Source organism: Triturus cristatus, chromosome 5_1, assembly GCF_964204655.1.
Source record: "Triturus cristatus chromosome 5_1, aTriCri1.1, whole genome shotgun sequence".
Classification (NCBI taxonomy): Eukaryota; Metazoa; Chordata; class Amphibia; order Caudata; family Salamandridae; genus Triturus; species Triturus cristatus.
This window is the reverse complement of record NC_140587.1, coordinates 183528744-183545486: the sequence shown is the minus strand read 5'-3', so window position 1 is coordinate 183545486 and position 16743 is coordinate 183528744. Positions and strand designations below refer to the sequence as shown.

Genomic DNA, 16743 nt, shown 5'->3' with positions numbered 1-16743 from the left:
ACGAGGAATTGGGGGTCTCCTACCTAAGTGATACACTTGCTCTGCATCCCTTGATTTTCTGGCTAACGTGTTGGTTAAACGAATAGCTAATCCTCACTCAATTAATCCTAAGAGAGTGTTTGTCTTTAGATAATATGGCTCGTATCCCCTGGCTTAACTATATTAAAAGAGGATTTGAATTGTGTGGGGGTGGAGTTTTATTTTTTAAACCAGATGCTATTGTACGAGAGGACGTGGAATTAACCAAGAAAGCCAATAAAAAGAAGACTCCCTCATGGCCTACCTATTCATTTTAATCAAAGACTCAATCTCTACTGGGCCATAGATATAACAGTGACACTCAGCCATATAATTCTCATTACTTTTTATTTTTAATTTCTCAGTATATCTCATAAAAACTTCATATTATTATTTCATTTTTTCATTCCGTTTTTTTCTTTTCGTTTTTTTTATATACACAATAACTTTCTTGTCCATCTCAAAAGACAAAATCGATTCTATGATAACAATAAATACATATAATATACATATATATATACAAAAATTACATTTAGAGAAAACAATAACCCCTGGACAAACTCATAAACACTTCCATATCACCAAACCATTCAAACACATCCACACTCACACAATCTTCATACAACTGTATTTGAACAAAGGGAGGTTGTAAGTAACAGAAAACCTCCACGACCAGATTGAGCACAGGGCTGAACACAGGGTCTACGCGCGTTTCGGTGGTGTATATAGAATAGTTAGACCACCTTCATCAGGACCTATCCAGATACCCATATAAAGATCACAGCGCCCAGGGGACCTATAAAATGACAATAAGAAAACATCACTGTTTTATGCCCATATTTTGCTTTTAATCATTTAATTGATTGGACCAAGCCATCAGAATATAGAAACCAAACCACCAATTCTTCTCGTTCCCAAAATTCAATTGGAGCAGCGAGGTCATAGGTATCAACATTTAATGGAAAGTCCAAAATAGTGTGACAAACATAATTACAAAATAAAATAATAAAAGAAAAAGGAGAAAAAACAAATAACGCATCTTCCACCAATGTGAACTTGTTGAAGACACCCCCACACCATAGTGTACAGTCCATAGAAACATATAAAAAAAAAAAATTTTTGTATATCTAAAAGCTTTCCCCTTCATAGAGTGCTCAAAAACAAGCAAAATCCAGCCAGTTCATTCTAAACCCAAATCCTCTCTATTAATTACGAGAGTACTGAAATTCATGGTTCAAAATGGCATCTATAAATTCCACTTAGTAATCAAAGTGCCTTTCTGTTTTCTGCTAGAATACTGGTGATTTTATCTGCACAAAAAAAAGATTTGATACCATAATCAATTCATAGGTTGAAATGAACTCTTTAGATGATATCTCATGTTGACTCCAAAAAAGCCCTTACCCGAAGCAATGTATCTCTATTCGGGATGTTATATTTCATTTTACTGTATTTATTCATGGGGACCCAAGCATAGTAAAAACCGGGTAGTTCTAAACAAGGAAAGATATAAAGAAACAATCAGGGGCATTGATAAACTAAGTACAGGAGACCCTAGTACTCCAGCCGGGAAAATCCAAAAACTTACACACCATAAAATTGTTTTGGAACAAATCCAGGATTTATCTCTCAGTATTCCATTTAGACCATCACGCCAGGTACTGATTCTATCTCCTATTTTCAACCGGCATCAATACGGTGCACAACAAACGTGATAGCTAAAATAAAAGAAAGAAAGAGAGAGAAAAAATATGCATGTGATATAATTCCTCAATATCCAAATTTATAGTACATGGGAAATTGACACTATGTAAATAGATTACACCTCAATACCCCTAACCCTCACTACATCTCCCCTCAATCTACACTAAACTGACCCATGTATACATAATTCACCAGACCAAGGACTCCCAAGACATAATAGATCCTTATAATATCTAAGAGTCCTATACTCAAAAACTAGTCACAGGTGAGCCTGCCACAGGGAGAGCACGGCTCCACCTTACATACGTATTGTTAGAGGCATACACCAAAGTTCTACCCTAGTTATATACAACTGTGAATTCAAACAAGAGCTTCCCTCGGCACAGATACCGTTCATTCAACCAAGCTACGCATATCATAACTATTTATCTATGCCGTCTTAACACCGACTACACGCTATTTACTTACCCGTTACAATGAGTTCCCACTTCTTTCACGAAACGCTCCACGTTATAAAATCCAGTGTGTCCTTTACAACCAAAACGCTAAGCTGCTACCTAATTAGAGTAGCGCACGCAAATTCTATGTCAGGACCGGAGGCTCCGATTATGCTTCTCATTTCTTTACTAGAAATTTGCTCAGCAGCCAATCATGTTACAATAAACTAAAAAACCACAATACCCATGAACCCACTGGGCATCATGTAACAACCATAGAGAATGCATGTATAAATAGTCAGCAAGAGAATATCACATCCTCTTTCTTTGCTGCTCCGCAGCCAGTTAAGTGCATTTTGCTTACTCTAACCTGTTTTTACTTATGGCAATGTTTTGGTTATTTCTGTTTTGCATGTATTGCTAGCGCTGTGCGCGTTTTCAGTTTGACTTCAATTTTCGCGAGTATTGCTCATTTGTATTGGTGGCGTATGCGCGTTGCAGGGAGCGTGTGTCTACCTCCCCGGTTCGGGCGCTAGGCGCCCGCGCCTCATTATTCACGTGGAGAGGGAGAAAACGGGGCTGAAAGGCTACGCGCGTGTCGCGTAGTTCTTTCTTTTATTAAATTCAGGCGGTCGTTACCGCGCATGCGCGGCGGCCATATTTCTTGTTGACAAACATCGTTTCTCTTCAGGAATTCAGCGCGAGAGCAGCGCTTCTTTGCTCATATGCCCACAGCCTGTTTTTACTGCCCCTGTTGACGTCCTGCTGTTTTCTGACACAGTTGGGGCTGGATAATTTTGCATAGGCTCTGCCTAGAGTGGCTATTTATTTTTGTGCTTGGCAAGCCCTCCCTCCACATTCAAATATTTAAATAATTCCAGGTCATTAACCTGGTGTTTGGTCTTGCCTACGGGGTTCTGCCGCTCCCCCTTTATTGTGCTTTGGCATACGTGATTATTTGTTGATATCCTTCCTCTTGTGGGCTTTATTTACACCAGGCACTGCCATGGCTGAATATTTTGAGGAGGATGCTTACTATTACTATGATGATGAAGACGCCTCTGGCTCTATGGAGCAGGATTTGGTAGAGGCTCTTGACATGGGTGTTCAAACGTCCGTGAATAAGGCGCTGGTTCGCGCTATTACACCATTGAAACGTCATTTGTCCCAATATGCGGTGCAACAGGGTTGGCTACCTACCTCTAAATCTTCTAAAGCTTCAAAATCGTCAAAATCTTCACAGTCCTCCAGGTCTGCTAAATCTTCCAAACTATCCAATCCACATAAATCTGATTTTGTTAAACTGGCCAAGGCCCTTTCTTCTGAACATTCCTATGGTCAGCCTCCCGTGGAGCCTTCGTCCCCTCCAGCTCGTCAGACAGACGATGATAGCACTTCTACTTCTTCCTCCTCGGATCATGAGGTCACTTCTCCTCCTCGTAAGAAGGCCCGGAAGGAACATTTTGTTGACGCGCCATCGCATCCCCAGGTTCTGACCTTTGATCCTTCCGACATCATACATCCTAATTCTTCCTCTTGGCTCCCGTCTCAGGAGGTGGCGGAGTACGTCCAGGCACACATTCGTCAACCTTTTGACAAGGATGTGCGTACCCGTCTCCGTTCTGAATGTCCACGGCCTGATTTAGCAGACAAATTAGCAGACACTCCGGAGGTGGATCCGACTATGGTGACATATCTTAAGAAATATGCCAAGGACCCCAAGAGAGGCATTGATAGAGCTTGGCGCTCTTGTCAAGATAAGTTATTGGACTTATTGGGACCTCTCACCAAAATTTTGGATTTAGGTTATCAGGCCAAAGAGTCTTCTTCCGCCATTGATCCTGACGACCTCATTGGTTGGGCTCAAAGAGCTGTTTGTCAATTGGGAAATGCCAATTGTGCCATGTCTTCTGAACGCAGACGTTCTATTTTATTAAAATTGGACCCAAAATTGGCTGAGCTCTCCTCATCTGAATCCGGCCCTTTGGCGCAGGGTTTATTGTTTGGACATCCTTTTCTCAAGGAACTTACAAAATTTGTCGCCACTTTCAGTGGTCTGGACAAGGCTCAGGCTTCTATTAGACGGGCTTTTCGCCCGGTTTTTGGAAGGGCCGGACGATATAGGGGACGATCGTTCGGCCGCGGCTTTAACCAATCTAACCAGCGTGGTTTCCAGTCCCACCGTGGTGGAGGTCAGGACCCCAACTCCGCCTCCAACAAGCCTTCCTTCTACCCCTCCCGTAAAGGTCGATACCAATTCCGCAAAGGACGTGCCGGCGGTCAACAGGGAGGACATCACGATTCCTCCGCTTCAGGTGAGTTTGATCTCTGTTACAGAGGTCATGTTGGGGGGCAGGATTCAGTTTTTCCTTCCAAATTGGCTCATGATCTCCAACGATGCATGGGTGTTAGAGACTGTCAAAGGTTTCAGAATAGAGTTTTTCAGTTGCCCAAGTCAACCTTTCCCTCCTTCTCCCTTGATGTTCTCTCTTCACGATCAGGCGATTATTTCCGAGGAAATCGACTCCCTCCTGAGGAAAGGGGCTATTGTCCGGTCTTTTCCTCATCCTCAGGGTTTTTCAAGCAACGTCTTTCTAGTTCAGAAAAAAGGAGGCGGTTCCAGGTTAGTTCTCAACCTGAAAGACTTCAACGGCTGGATTGTCTATCGCCACTTCAAGATGGAGGGCATCCATCTTTTGAGGGATCTTCTTCAGGAAGGGGACTGGATGGTCCGCCTCGATCTGAAGGATGCGTATTTGTCGATTCCCATTTACGGTCCTCATCGCCGGTTTCTTCAATTCCAGTGGCAGGGTGTCTGGTACGAGTTCAAAGTTCTCCCGTTCGGCCTCTCGTCAGCACCCTGGTGCTTCACGAAGCTTCTGCGACCTGTGGTAGAGTCACTGCGAGCTCGGGGAGTTCGTCTGATAATTTATCTGGACGACATTCTTATCATGGCTCACTGTCCCCGTCTGTTAATGCTCCATTTGGAATGGTCAATAGATCTCTTACAGTCACTCGGATTTCTAGTGAATCCTCAGAAATCTGTTTTTCACCCCTCGCAGTCGATAGAATTTCTGGGTTTCCTGATCAATTCCCTCTCTTGCCAACTGCTATTGCCCCTTCAGAAGATCAGGTCAATCAAACGGGAGTTGAGATTGATTTTACACAAACAGCTTGTGTCGTTGAGGTCTATAGCTCGGATCGTCGGTCTGTTAGCTTCATCAATTCAGGCCATCTTCCCGGGTCCTCTCCATTATCGGGCGCTTCAGCGACTCAAAATCCGTCATCTCCAGAAAGGCCTCAAGTATTCGGATCAGATTCCTCTGTCAGAGGAAGCGAGGTGGGAGATGTTGTGGTGGTTGGAACACATGGAGTCCTGGAATGGCCGAGCCCTGTTCGGAGTGTCCCCGGAGGTGGTGATAGAATCCGACGCCAGTCGGTGGGGTTGGGGAGCCCGTTGCGGTCCAATCTCCACGGGAGGCCGGTGGTCGTCGGAGGAATTATCTCTCCATATCAATTGCCTGGAACTTCTGGCGGGGTCCTTTGCGATCCGTTGTCTATCTCCTCGCATGACGAATTGTTGCATTCTCCTGCGCATGGACAATGTCTCAGCGGTCCGTTATGTCAACAAACTAGGGGGGACACGTTCCAAGATTCTAGCAGAGATAGCCAAAGATTTTTGGCACTTTTGTCTTCAGAGAAACATCACGGTGATTGCGGAATACCTGCCGGGTCACAGCAATCTGGTGGCAGACTGGAATTCTCGTCACCTTCGAGATTTCAGCGACTGGAGACTTCACCCTCGGGTGTTCAGATTCCTGTCTCGGGTGTGGGGCCCCTGCCAGATCGATCTTTTTGCCTCTCGCCTCAACACTCAACTTCCTCAGTTCTTCAGTTGGCGTCCGGATCCGGAGGCTCTTGCCACGGATGCATTTCTACAGACATGGCCGTCTCTCCTGTGTTACGCCTTTCCCCCGTTTGTCATGATCTCCAGGGTTCTGGCTCGCATGAAATTTTATCGGACGGAGTTGATTCTGATCACCCCTCTCTGGAGGGCTCAGGCTTGGTTCCCGGTTCTTCTGCAGATGTCTTGTGCAGTGCCATTTCTTCTTCCCCAACTGTGGAATCTGTTATTGGATCCCCTCGGCAATCCTCATCCTCTAATAGAGTCGGGTCAACTCTTTCTAGTGGCATGGCGGGTTTCGGGGATCGCTGGCAAGTCTCAGGCCTTTCGGGAGACGCTTCCAGATTTATCAACGACGCTTGGTCTCCCAACACACACAAACGTTATGCAGCCGCATGGAAATGTTGGTGTGATTGGTGCGCTCAACGGGAAGTGGATCCCTCTAATACAGATGTCACTTTGATTGTGAATTTCTTAGCTTCCCTTGCTTCCTCAGGCCTTGCATATCGGACTGTCAACAATTTCCGTTCGGCCATTTCGGCGGGGCATATTCCTATTAATAGTAAACCTGCAGGTGAACATCCTTTGATTTCCAAATTACTCAGAGGTATCAGATTGGTAAAGCCTCCTTGTCCTAAGTATGTTGCATTGTGGGATGTGTCTATTGTCTTACGTTTCTTGGAGGCTTGGCCTGCCAACGATTCTTTATCCCGCAAACAATTATCAGCTAAGTTAACTATGCTTTTATGTCTAGTTTCTTGCAAACGTGTGTCGGATGTTCGCGCGCTAGATCTTGCAGGTCGTACTTTTTCTCCGGAAGGGGTTACTTTTTCCATTTCCAGACGTACTAAGTGTAATACTGCTTCAGTCACTTACCCACGTTTTCCCAATAATCCAAAACTCTGTGTAGTGCAATGCATTAAGGATTATGAGGTAAGTACTGCTCAATTTCGACAAGATATGCATGGTCAATTGTTGATTGCGTTGCAAAAACCCTTTCGCCCTGTGACCCCGGCTACTTTAGCCAGATGGGTCAGATGGTTAATGAGTGAAGCAGGTATTGATGTTACTGTTTTTGGTGCACATTCAACTCGTGGAGCTATGGCTTCCAAGGCTTTTTCTATGGGTGTGACCTTAATAGATATTATGAAAGCAGCTGATTGGTCAACTGATTCTATGTTTAAAACTTTTTATTATAAGCCTATTCTGGATATTGCTTCTGTTGTGGTGGCTCAGCTTTGAACAAGCATAATCGGAGCCTCCGGTCCTGACATAGAATTCAAAATTTGCGAACATACGTGACAAGAATTTTCAATTCTATTAAGGACACGGAGGCGAGGATTATCCCACCCATTTTTTCTGTCATGTATTTTGCACATATACCTTTGCATATAAGACTTTTCAATTATATATTTTCTGATATATTGATCTGGTATATTTGGATAAATTCCTTGTTTTTTCTCTTCCCTCCCTAAGTATCCTATGCTTTTTCTTGCATTTCGGAATGGTGTATTACGACTTTATATCTTTTTCAGGTTCTGATCCAAAGTGAGCTGCGATCCTCTCCTTTTGTCTTGGATTATCTTTCGGACGCTTGCTGGTTCCAGTTTTCGGATGTCGATTCAAGCATCAAATCAACTGTTCCATCCTGTTGGTCTTCACTTGCAGTGTTCAAGCTCCAAGTTTTCCTCCAAGCCCCTTCCAGTTGTTGCACTTTTTCCTTCTTCTGACTGTTGCTATCTACCAAAGAAAGAGGATGTGATATTCTCTTGCTGACTATTTATACATGCATTCTCTATGGTTGTTACGTGATGCCCAGTGGGTTCATGGGTATTGTGGTTTTTTAGTTTATTGTAACATGATTGGCTGCTGAGCAAATTTCTAGTAAAGAAATGAGAAGCATAATCCTCGCCTCCGTGTCCTTAATAGAATTGAAAATTCTTGTCACGTATGTTCGCAAATTTTGAATTGACGCTGTGTATCAACAACATAGCGTTACAGTCATAGCCATAGAAATGGGACTACAATCGTCCTAAAAGGCAACCGCCAGCTTCTTTTACATCTACGATCATAATTACCGCGTTAATGCAATGTTGCACATTCTAGTTTGCGCCAGTTAGATCAAGATGCAAAGTTTAAATAATTAATGCCTGACAAAGTAAAACGCGTAAAACCTGGCACTGTATCCAGGTGACATAGAGTGGCAGTCATCATCATAGAAATAGGACTACAATAATACCCGATTGTAGAGTGCCATCTCGAAATGTATTTTTCCAATAAGAACGGCGAAAGTACAAACAACAAATTTCTTTTTCATGTATTTTGATTCCATTTCGAGGTGTATGTACAACCTCTACCACGGGATACCAGTCTGGTATTGTCAAATCAGTTACAGTCCTTACACTTTCTTAACCCGGTACACCATGGTCACTCAGGGCCCTGAGTGATGCTCTATATCACCGGGCCAGGCAAGATTCAGATACACTTACACTTATTGGCCTGCAGCTAAGGACAATGTCCAAATTACGAAACATGCCACACTATATCTTCATTCAGGCCCTTCTTGACACTATTCAAATGGAAAATCCAAAAAGTTTCACGTTTTTTCCGTGCTAGTTCTGTTGGTGAGCCTGCTTTACTCTGCACCTTCTCTAAAATACACCATCTCACATCTTTTTCTGAATGTTGGCTCTCCACAAAGTGCTGCACTAGAGGGGCATTAGTTCTTCCTGTTCTTATCGCTGATTTGTGTTCACTGAATCTGAGACGGAATTCACGTCCAGTCTCACCAATCTAGGCCAACCCGCATGGGCAAAACAAAATATATACAATATTGCTGCTTCTACAATTCGTGAGATGCCTTAGTTTAACCTTTTTATCAATGTAAGTAAAAAATTCAGTTACTAATGCTGCATCACAGGCATGACATGCCCCACATTTGTGATTTCCTAGTATCAGCGGAAGTCCGGTGATGGTAGTTTGATGTGGAATGCTCGGGGCCTTGTTTCTCGTGTGAACCAAAAGATCCCGCAAATTTCGATTTCTCCTGTATGTCACTAATGGCTGCTGAAGTTGGATCCCATTCTCATCTGTATTGAGGATTCTCCAGTTCTTGTTAATCACATTTTTTATTTTATAATTCAAAGAAGAATGATTAATTACACATGTGATCTGATCAGGTTGTACACGTCTACTCCCTTGCATTAGAGCGTCTCGGTCATAATATTTCGCTCTCTTGTATGCATGTCTAACAAGGCGATGTGGACAACCCCGAGCTAATAGACGTTTCTTTAGGGCATCTCCATGTTTGTGGAAGTCCTCCTTCTTGAGCAGGAGGCAAGCAGATCGGGATGCAGAAGAGGTACGGAAACCGAGTATTCGGGCATATCTATTGCTTAAATCGACGCCACTGTCTTAACCACACCTTATGGGGTCCTTGACGTCACATGAAAAATTTCTTTTAACCAGGTTCCAGATGAATCTTTTCCATCTCCTGTTAGCAAGACCCAAGGGGGCTTCTAGAGGTCAAGTGCTAGCTTCCTGTGGCTGCGACGGAAAGTCTCCTCAGGACTTGCTGCACTTTATGTTCTTTTGTAAACTGTATGAAGTCCCCAGGAGGCATTTTATAGTTCCTATTTTAAAGAAATTGAATTTTAAACAGGTTAGACCTGCATTAATGCATCTCCAACTGTTGAAGGATGATTGTATTATTTTTATTGTAGGGTTTTTAAAGGCAACTATGAAGTCTAGACACTTTATGGACATGTCTTTTTATCTAGACTTGTTTTTAGATGAATCCTTGTGTGGCAATGGAGCCTGTTTTTAAATTATGTCACAACTTATTGTTTGTTTGTATTGTATCTGTGTAACGTTTATGATTTTAATGACAAAAACCGAATAAAGTTTATTGAATTGAAAAAAATAGTTCTTCAAACACTTGGTTGACTTCTTCATCCCAAATGAATCCTCCCTTCGAAATTTATTTCTTTAATTTCCTAAAGATATTACTAGTAAGGGTTGGGCAAAAATAGTGTCATTGCTGTTAGTGAAATTGTGTAAAATATAATGTGAAATTGGACGTTGTCTCCCTGAGTCTAGCGCAAAAAAATGAAGCAAAGACACATTTTGCCTTAAAAAATATAGCGCAAAACCACGTGGTCAGGATTTAGCATTCATACTCCATCCGGCTATTTCCTACCTCTGTTCCCTAACCCATCCAAACCCATGCATCCCATTCTTGCCCAACTCACCCAATTTTTCATCTTTCTTTTCACTTTTTCATCTACTTTCACGCCCCCTCTGCTTTCATTTATTTTTTGTCCACCTCGTATCAGGGGCGTAACACAGGCCCCCCGCAGGGCGGTGGTGGGGGGGGCACAAGCTCCAGGGGGCCCCCTCAGCACAGCACTCAGGCTGCAGAGTTCCTGATTGAGCCCGGAGGGGGTCCCCTCATGTGCCTTGCAGTGAGGCCCCCTCGAGTTTCGTTACGCCAGTGCCTCGTATATGTGTGTTACTCCTTACCCCCACAACTATGGCTAAGGCAGGCAGTGTGCCAAAGGAGAAGTAAAGAGTTTTCAGGGGAGAAGGTGGTTATGATGGTGTTTTATGCACTGCATCACCTCCCACTCACGTTGGTAGCAGGTGGCAGGCCTAACAAGGGGTCCAGGCTGGCGGAATTGACCTTTCACTGAGGGAGAGTGCGTAGCAGCATACCCAGTGACCAATCATGCATGGCTGGGCTGACATCCTGGACCGCAGAACCAGTTGGGCATCGCAGTGGTGCATACAGGTAAGTGATGGTTATTATTTCTTGCAAGTGGGCCATATATGAATTTTGTGACAGAACAAGGGTTCAAGAGGTGCAGTACAAATGTAGTGCTTTATTTAAAGTGCATAGGTCAGATCTGGAAAGTGAACACGTTTAAGTTATATGGAAATCTTTTTTGTAGCCATGAGCACTAGTTCCTGAGTACACACCGAGAAATTGGGTTACTGGTTGGGATGGCCGAAACCCTTCTCAACCAGCAACCACAATTTCTGTCAGGGTGCGGTCACAAGCAAATCTTAAATGTACCTGTGCTCAAACCTCAGTAGCTTGGCACAAAGCAGTCAGGCTTAAGTCAGTGGCAATGTGTAAGGTTTTTGTTCAACACTGCAAATAATAACAAAGAGGCGACACACCACAAAAAGGATCCCACCTCAGAATAAAAGAATAGAGTAAATTTTAAGAAATGAGACCAAAATTACAAAAATCCAACCAGTAGAGCCTACTGTGGTTATCTGATCTCACTGGACCAGGACAAAGTCAAATGTTTAGGCCAACCACAATGGAGCACAGGCCGGCTACAGGGATCAGTTAGGCCCGGTGAACAAGAGTACAGAAAATCCTGGTTTGTGGGGCATTGAAAGGTTCCTCGTCGAGGATGTGTCCCGAAGCCGAGGTGATGTATCAATTCCGAATAGCTGATCCTGTCAAGGATCCCGTCGACGAGGACTTGCGATGCAAAGTCCGGCGTCGATGATGCATTGCATAGCCGCAGCGATGCGTCGGTTCTGAGGAGCTGCAGGGCTGCGATACAAGGTTCTGCTTCAGCATCAAGAAGCCCTTCGACAAGGGCTTGCGATGCAAAGTCAGACATCGAGGATACGTCATGCAACAGAGAAGATGAATGGGTTCTGAGGAGCTGTGAGGCTGCGATGCAGAGTCCTGGCACCGGGAGAAGTTCACGCAGCAGAGGCAATACATCGGTTCTGCTCAGCTTTGTGCCGCGCAGCAGAAAAGATAAGTTGGTTTTGCTGAGTCCACAGGTGAGTTGGCAGAGTACCTTGAGGCCCACTTCCATAGAGTAGAAAAAACGCTCTTAATATTTAAGTAATTGTTATTATGTGCAAATGTGTCTTTAGGTGTACACAAATCAGCACATACCAAAATATTTTATATACATATTTTCTTTCAAGGTAGTTTGTAGGTGGTTCAGACTGAGACTCTGTGGAATGCCAGGGAAGTATCAGGAGGACTGGGATTGGTAGTGATGTAAAGACATATTGACGTGTTTTTGGATATTACAAAATCTGTTTGACAAATCCACATTGAGGAGAGGTCACCTAAAATATTTGAAGCAATGAATACAGGTATGCTTAGGCTTAGGTTGATGGGCCGGAAGGTGTACACCCTGAATATCGATGCCATGATATGAATGGCACACATTACCGAGGTCAAAATATCTGAAATCAAATATCGACCAGTAAGTAAGTCTAGATTTTCTAGATCTAACTCCACATATATGTACTTTACTGATATATATATTTTTAGTTGCGTAGATGTGGAGTTGAGAATAGTATATTTATATTTCTCTATATGCACACACCTTTCAATATATATTTTCCCTCAATATTATGTCTTTGATATTCTTACACCATGTTCTGGAGGTTGATATCCAGTAGTACTACTGGGCAGGGAGTTGGGAGGATAGAGGGAAAATCTCATTGGTGGCAGGGTTTCTTCATGAATGACCTGTGGCTGTACAGTCTCCTGCTCTTTTAAGTGCAGAGCCAAATTGTCAACTTTGATTGTGGATTGCTTTAATGTGAGATGATATTGGTAACTTATGAAGATGATATTGGTAACTCATGAAGGTAACAGAGGTGCAATATAATTGGAAGCTGTAACTAATTTGTACGACATGGGATTGATTTAAGGATAGAGGTTAAAGGGTGGGAATTGGGTCAGTTACTCAAACTACATTTACTTGCCTGTAAATTCTTATTACATGCACATAAATATTATTGTACAAAGCTCTAATAATAAACGGTGCTTCATGTTTCCTTCCTCCTTTCAAGAACACCAAAGAAGAGGAGGCCCGGAGGCCAGCATTCTCACCCACCGCCACCACCCTAGAAACCGTTCCCTCTGGTGCCAGTAAGTCATGTACAATTATTAATTTACTTTTCTTACATTTCACATACAACCTCACTGAGAAATGCAGCTAGACGTCTGTCAAACTAGATTTTCCTCTTTTGTATTTTTCCTACCATTTCCTAACTTCCTCTTGATCTTTTTGAGTTAGTGTACTTAGACCCCGCACATCTCATTGTATTTCGATTTATATTCGCTTCTGTTTCCGCAGCCTAGTTCCTCCTGTTTTTCTATTTTTCCCTTCTTTCCTTACTGTTGCAGTATCAACCTCTCTTACTCCTCTTACATTTCAATTATTGTTTTGCTTCTGCTTTTGAAGACTTTCCCCCCATAATTAATAATTTGTATAGCATTTAATGTTTGACATTTTCAATTTTAAAATATGGGAGTGCATCTTCCAAAGTGATTCTTTGGCAAGCAGTACATTCAGATATGTTAGGTATTTCGTTTTTACTTGTAAAAAACACTGCAGTTGGCATTGACATTACTAAATAAGTGCCTTGCTTTCTCAAACGAGAGGCTGAGGAGGAGGGGTATGAGGAAAATCACAAGGAGGAGGAGGGTCAGCAGGTGGCTGCTGGGATGGACAGTAAGTCAGTCCCATTTTCCCTTCTGAAAACTCTGCATCCATTTTGTTTTGTTAAGGTTTTCCTTTCCTTTCATGCTTCTGCCAAAGCTCGATCCCTAGGCATATTTAAGTTATCTATCTTGCTGTGTTTCTGTCTCTGCCCCTTAGCCATTAAAGTAAAGGAAGAGGTGTATTCTTTGTTTCCTTGCCCGGTGCCTACTCTCCACCTATGCCAACACTGCCAATCCTGTCCCAATCCCAACCCCAAATTCTCCCTCAACTTCCTGACTTTCTTCCGTGCATGCCATGCCATCTCTTACACTGATCTGTCTTCTGTACTCAGTAAACCATCTAACCTGTACATAGCCCAGCCTAGACCAAGCCCAAACACTGGCCTAAAACGTCAACCTTACTCAACTCTGACTTGCTTCCTAACCCAGCAATATTAATTGTTGTACTGGTAATGAAGTAGGAGTGAGTGTGGTGTGGGCAGTGGAATTTGAGTGAATAAAGAGAGAAGGACCACTGGAATTTTTGTTATGTTCCAACAGTCGGCCAAAATAGCATGCTGCCCTGTTAGCTTTGCTCTTTTAATGTTGCATATATAGTAAAATCAACGGTGCATAAATTTAAAGCGCCAAAGTTTTCGATGAAATGTATATAACTATGCAGTCAATTGTTAAAACACATATTACTTAAGTGTAGTTTGAAAGAAATTTTCACAAAATGAAAACATGTCTTTAAACTTTTCTATGTTTCTTTTTCTTCCGTTTGAGAACAAAAATATGTTTTTAACTATGCAGGTACTTGCGGTGTATTAATCAATTTTTAATCAATGCAAAGCAATGTAAATTGTAAATTACTAAGGAACAGAGTTATAAAAAAGTACAGAGGCCCTAAAGAACTAGCACTGCAGTGTTTCGGACTGATTATACAAATGTGCCTGCAATGGGTACTACAATTCATGTTTGTTTCCTCTTTCTTCACCGCAACATCCTGCAGTTCCTGTCTGGAGTCCATCCCCCAGCTCCACCTATTTTACCAAGAAGGACAGGCTGGTGCAGTGGCGGCAGCTGGAGGGAGCTGTTCGGCTACGCCTCCTTAAAATGAAGGCGATTGAGGTGGCGTATCTCCAGGTGGTGAAGAAGGAAGAGGAGAGGAGAGCAGCATTTCTTTCGACCAGTGCCCAGCTGATGGAGCTGCGGACAAGACACCATCGCCCAGGACCCCGCAGGCGGCCAAGTAAATCCTCCTCCCACACAGCAGCCACCACTCCATTTCCCACACCATCATGATCCTCCTCCAACAACGCCTCAAAGGCGTTCAGGAACTAAAGCAGGGCCAAAGGAAAAAGTAAGGAAAGACAGGACCATTTGGAGGGGTGCACTAGGGATAGTGTTGGACATGTTGCGGGTGGTGTGCGTGGGAGGGGTAGAATAGATTAAATGTATTATATGTTACTGTTGTGGGTTTTTGAGAGATTTATGGAGGGGATGGGTCTGTTGCGGTGCAGCAGATGGGTTTATGTTTTGTAAAAATAAACACTTTACTTTTTCTAATGTACTTTTAAAAATTCATGATTATCGTTATTGTTATTATTATTACTGTTATTATTAGTTGTATTGTTGTACTTTTTACAAGGATGCTTCACCTATCTACCGTCAGAGTAGACGCCGAGCCTAGAACCTCTTGTATTCAGCTGTTCTACTGCATTTTTGTCTACCTCAACTTCCTGAGCGGGAAGGGGAACCTCTGCTTAAGGAATCTTCATACATTTTCAAGTCCCGCAGGATTTCCTCCTAGTCCCTAGCCGTTTGCATGGAGCCCTATTCTCTTTCAGCCTCTCTAAGTTTGGTAATGCTTTTATAGATAGCCCATCTGAAAAGTTTCCTTTACCTTTTGCCTATTTGAAGGCTTCTCTTTGCCTTTCAGTTCATTGTGCTATGTCTTTTTGCTAAAATCAGTGCTAGGTCAATACATTTCGAGGTGACTTTAAACTTGGCAGGGCATGGGAACTGACCCAGAAGCCATGCCAGTGGTGTTTTAGGGATACTGTGGTTAGTGGCACAGCGCCGTTCCAGTATTCATTTATGTGTGTACAGCTTCACACCATGAGGAACATGTCTGCTCCTTCCACTCCACATGTGGGACACATACTGCGTGAATGTGTGGGAAAAACATGTTAATTTTGCTTGCTGCCATTTCAGACCTGTGTAGATAGTAGGAATTGATTAGCTTGAACGTGGCATTCCGAGAGACATCTATCCTTCAGTGTAAGTAAGGCCATAATCATATCTATCTATGTAGAGGCCTGTAACTGCCTGATATTTACCCATGGTTGTGCATATTACATGACAACCCAGATAGGATTTGGGTTCCCCCAGGCCCATCTACCATTATTCTTAACAGTCACTACCATCGCTCCGTAAAAGGTAAACCATCCTACTGGTAGTTCAAACTCTGCTCAGGCGCTCCTCAAGTGGTCGTATTTCACCCATCCCCCCACTGTACAAGTAGGAGTTTGCGGGGACAAGGAGGGGAAGGAGGGCAGCCCGGAGAAGCCACAGCAGGTAAGTAACTTTTTTCCCCTGCTTTTAAGTTGAGGGGGGTGGAGGGGCGGGCTAACTCCGCTCTGCTGCGGAGTTGGAGTTTTGCCTGAACCCCACGTTCCCAGCAGAGCAGAGTTCGCTGCCTAGGGTTAACGCTAACAACACCGAGCTCATCCTCTCCCTCACCAAGGAACCCGACATCACCAGACACAGTTTCCAGGAAGGAATGAAGTACGTCGCAGTCTGAAGTTCAACTCAGAGAAAACGGAAGTCCTTGTCCTCGGATCGACCCCCTCCGCGTGGGACAACACCTGGTGGCCCACCGCCCTCGACAACCCTCCCACACCCACGGAGCATGCCCGCAACCTCAGCATTATACTCGACTCCTCACTCACCATGAACTGTCAGAACAATTCTGTGTGCTTCAATAACCCTCCTCAAGACCTTCAAATGGATACCTTTGAATCCAGGAAAGCCATCACCCATGCATTCATAACAAGCAGACTGGACTACGGGAACGCCCTTTACAATAGAGACAATAAGTCACTACTCCTCAAACTCCAGACCATCCAGAATGACGTAGCCAGACTCGTCCTCAGCTTCCCACGACAAGACCACATCACCCAGCACCTACGAGGCTCCCCGAA

The 16743-nt window shown here is 43.5% G+C and overlaps 2 protein-coding genes across 6 annotated transcripts in view; both read left to right on the top strand.

Moving 5' to 3' along the window:
- LOC146830611 (ly6/PLAUR domain-containing protein 2-like) overlaps positions 1 to 16743 on the top strand; it is a 480941-nt gene that overhangs the window by 38336 nt on the left and 425862 nt on the right. The window contains exon 1 of one of the 5 annotated variants that reach the window (XR_014961460.1): positions 14550 to 14900. The exons of 3 other annotated variants lie outside the window; for them this stretch is intronic. The gene's annotated coding sequence lies outside the window, so the exon portion shown is untranslated. Of the gene's footprint in view, positions 1 to 14549; positions 14901 to 16743 lie in introns of those variants that run through there. One more of the 5 variants, XR_014961462.1, reaches the window with a different exon arrangement.
- Positions 3166 to 16743, top strand: part of LOC146830613 (uncharacterized) — a 32757-nt gene continuing 19179 nt past the window's right edge. Inside the window, exons 1-2 of the mRNA XM_085605096.1 lie at positions 3166 to 4474; positions 14550 to 14789. Of these exons, the coding sequence (XP_085461222.1) occupies positions 3166 to 4474; positions 14550 to 14789 (1549 nt within the window). The remainder of the gene's footprint in view (positions 4475 to 14549; positions 14790 to 16743) is intronic.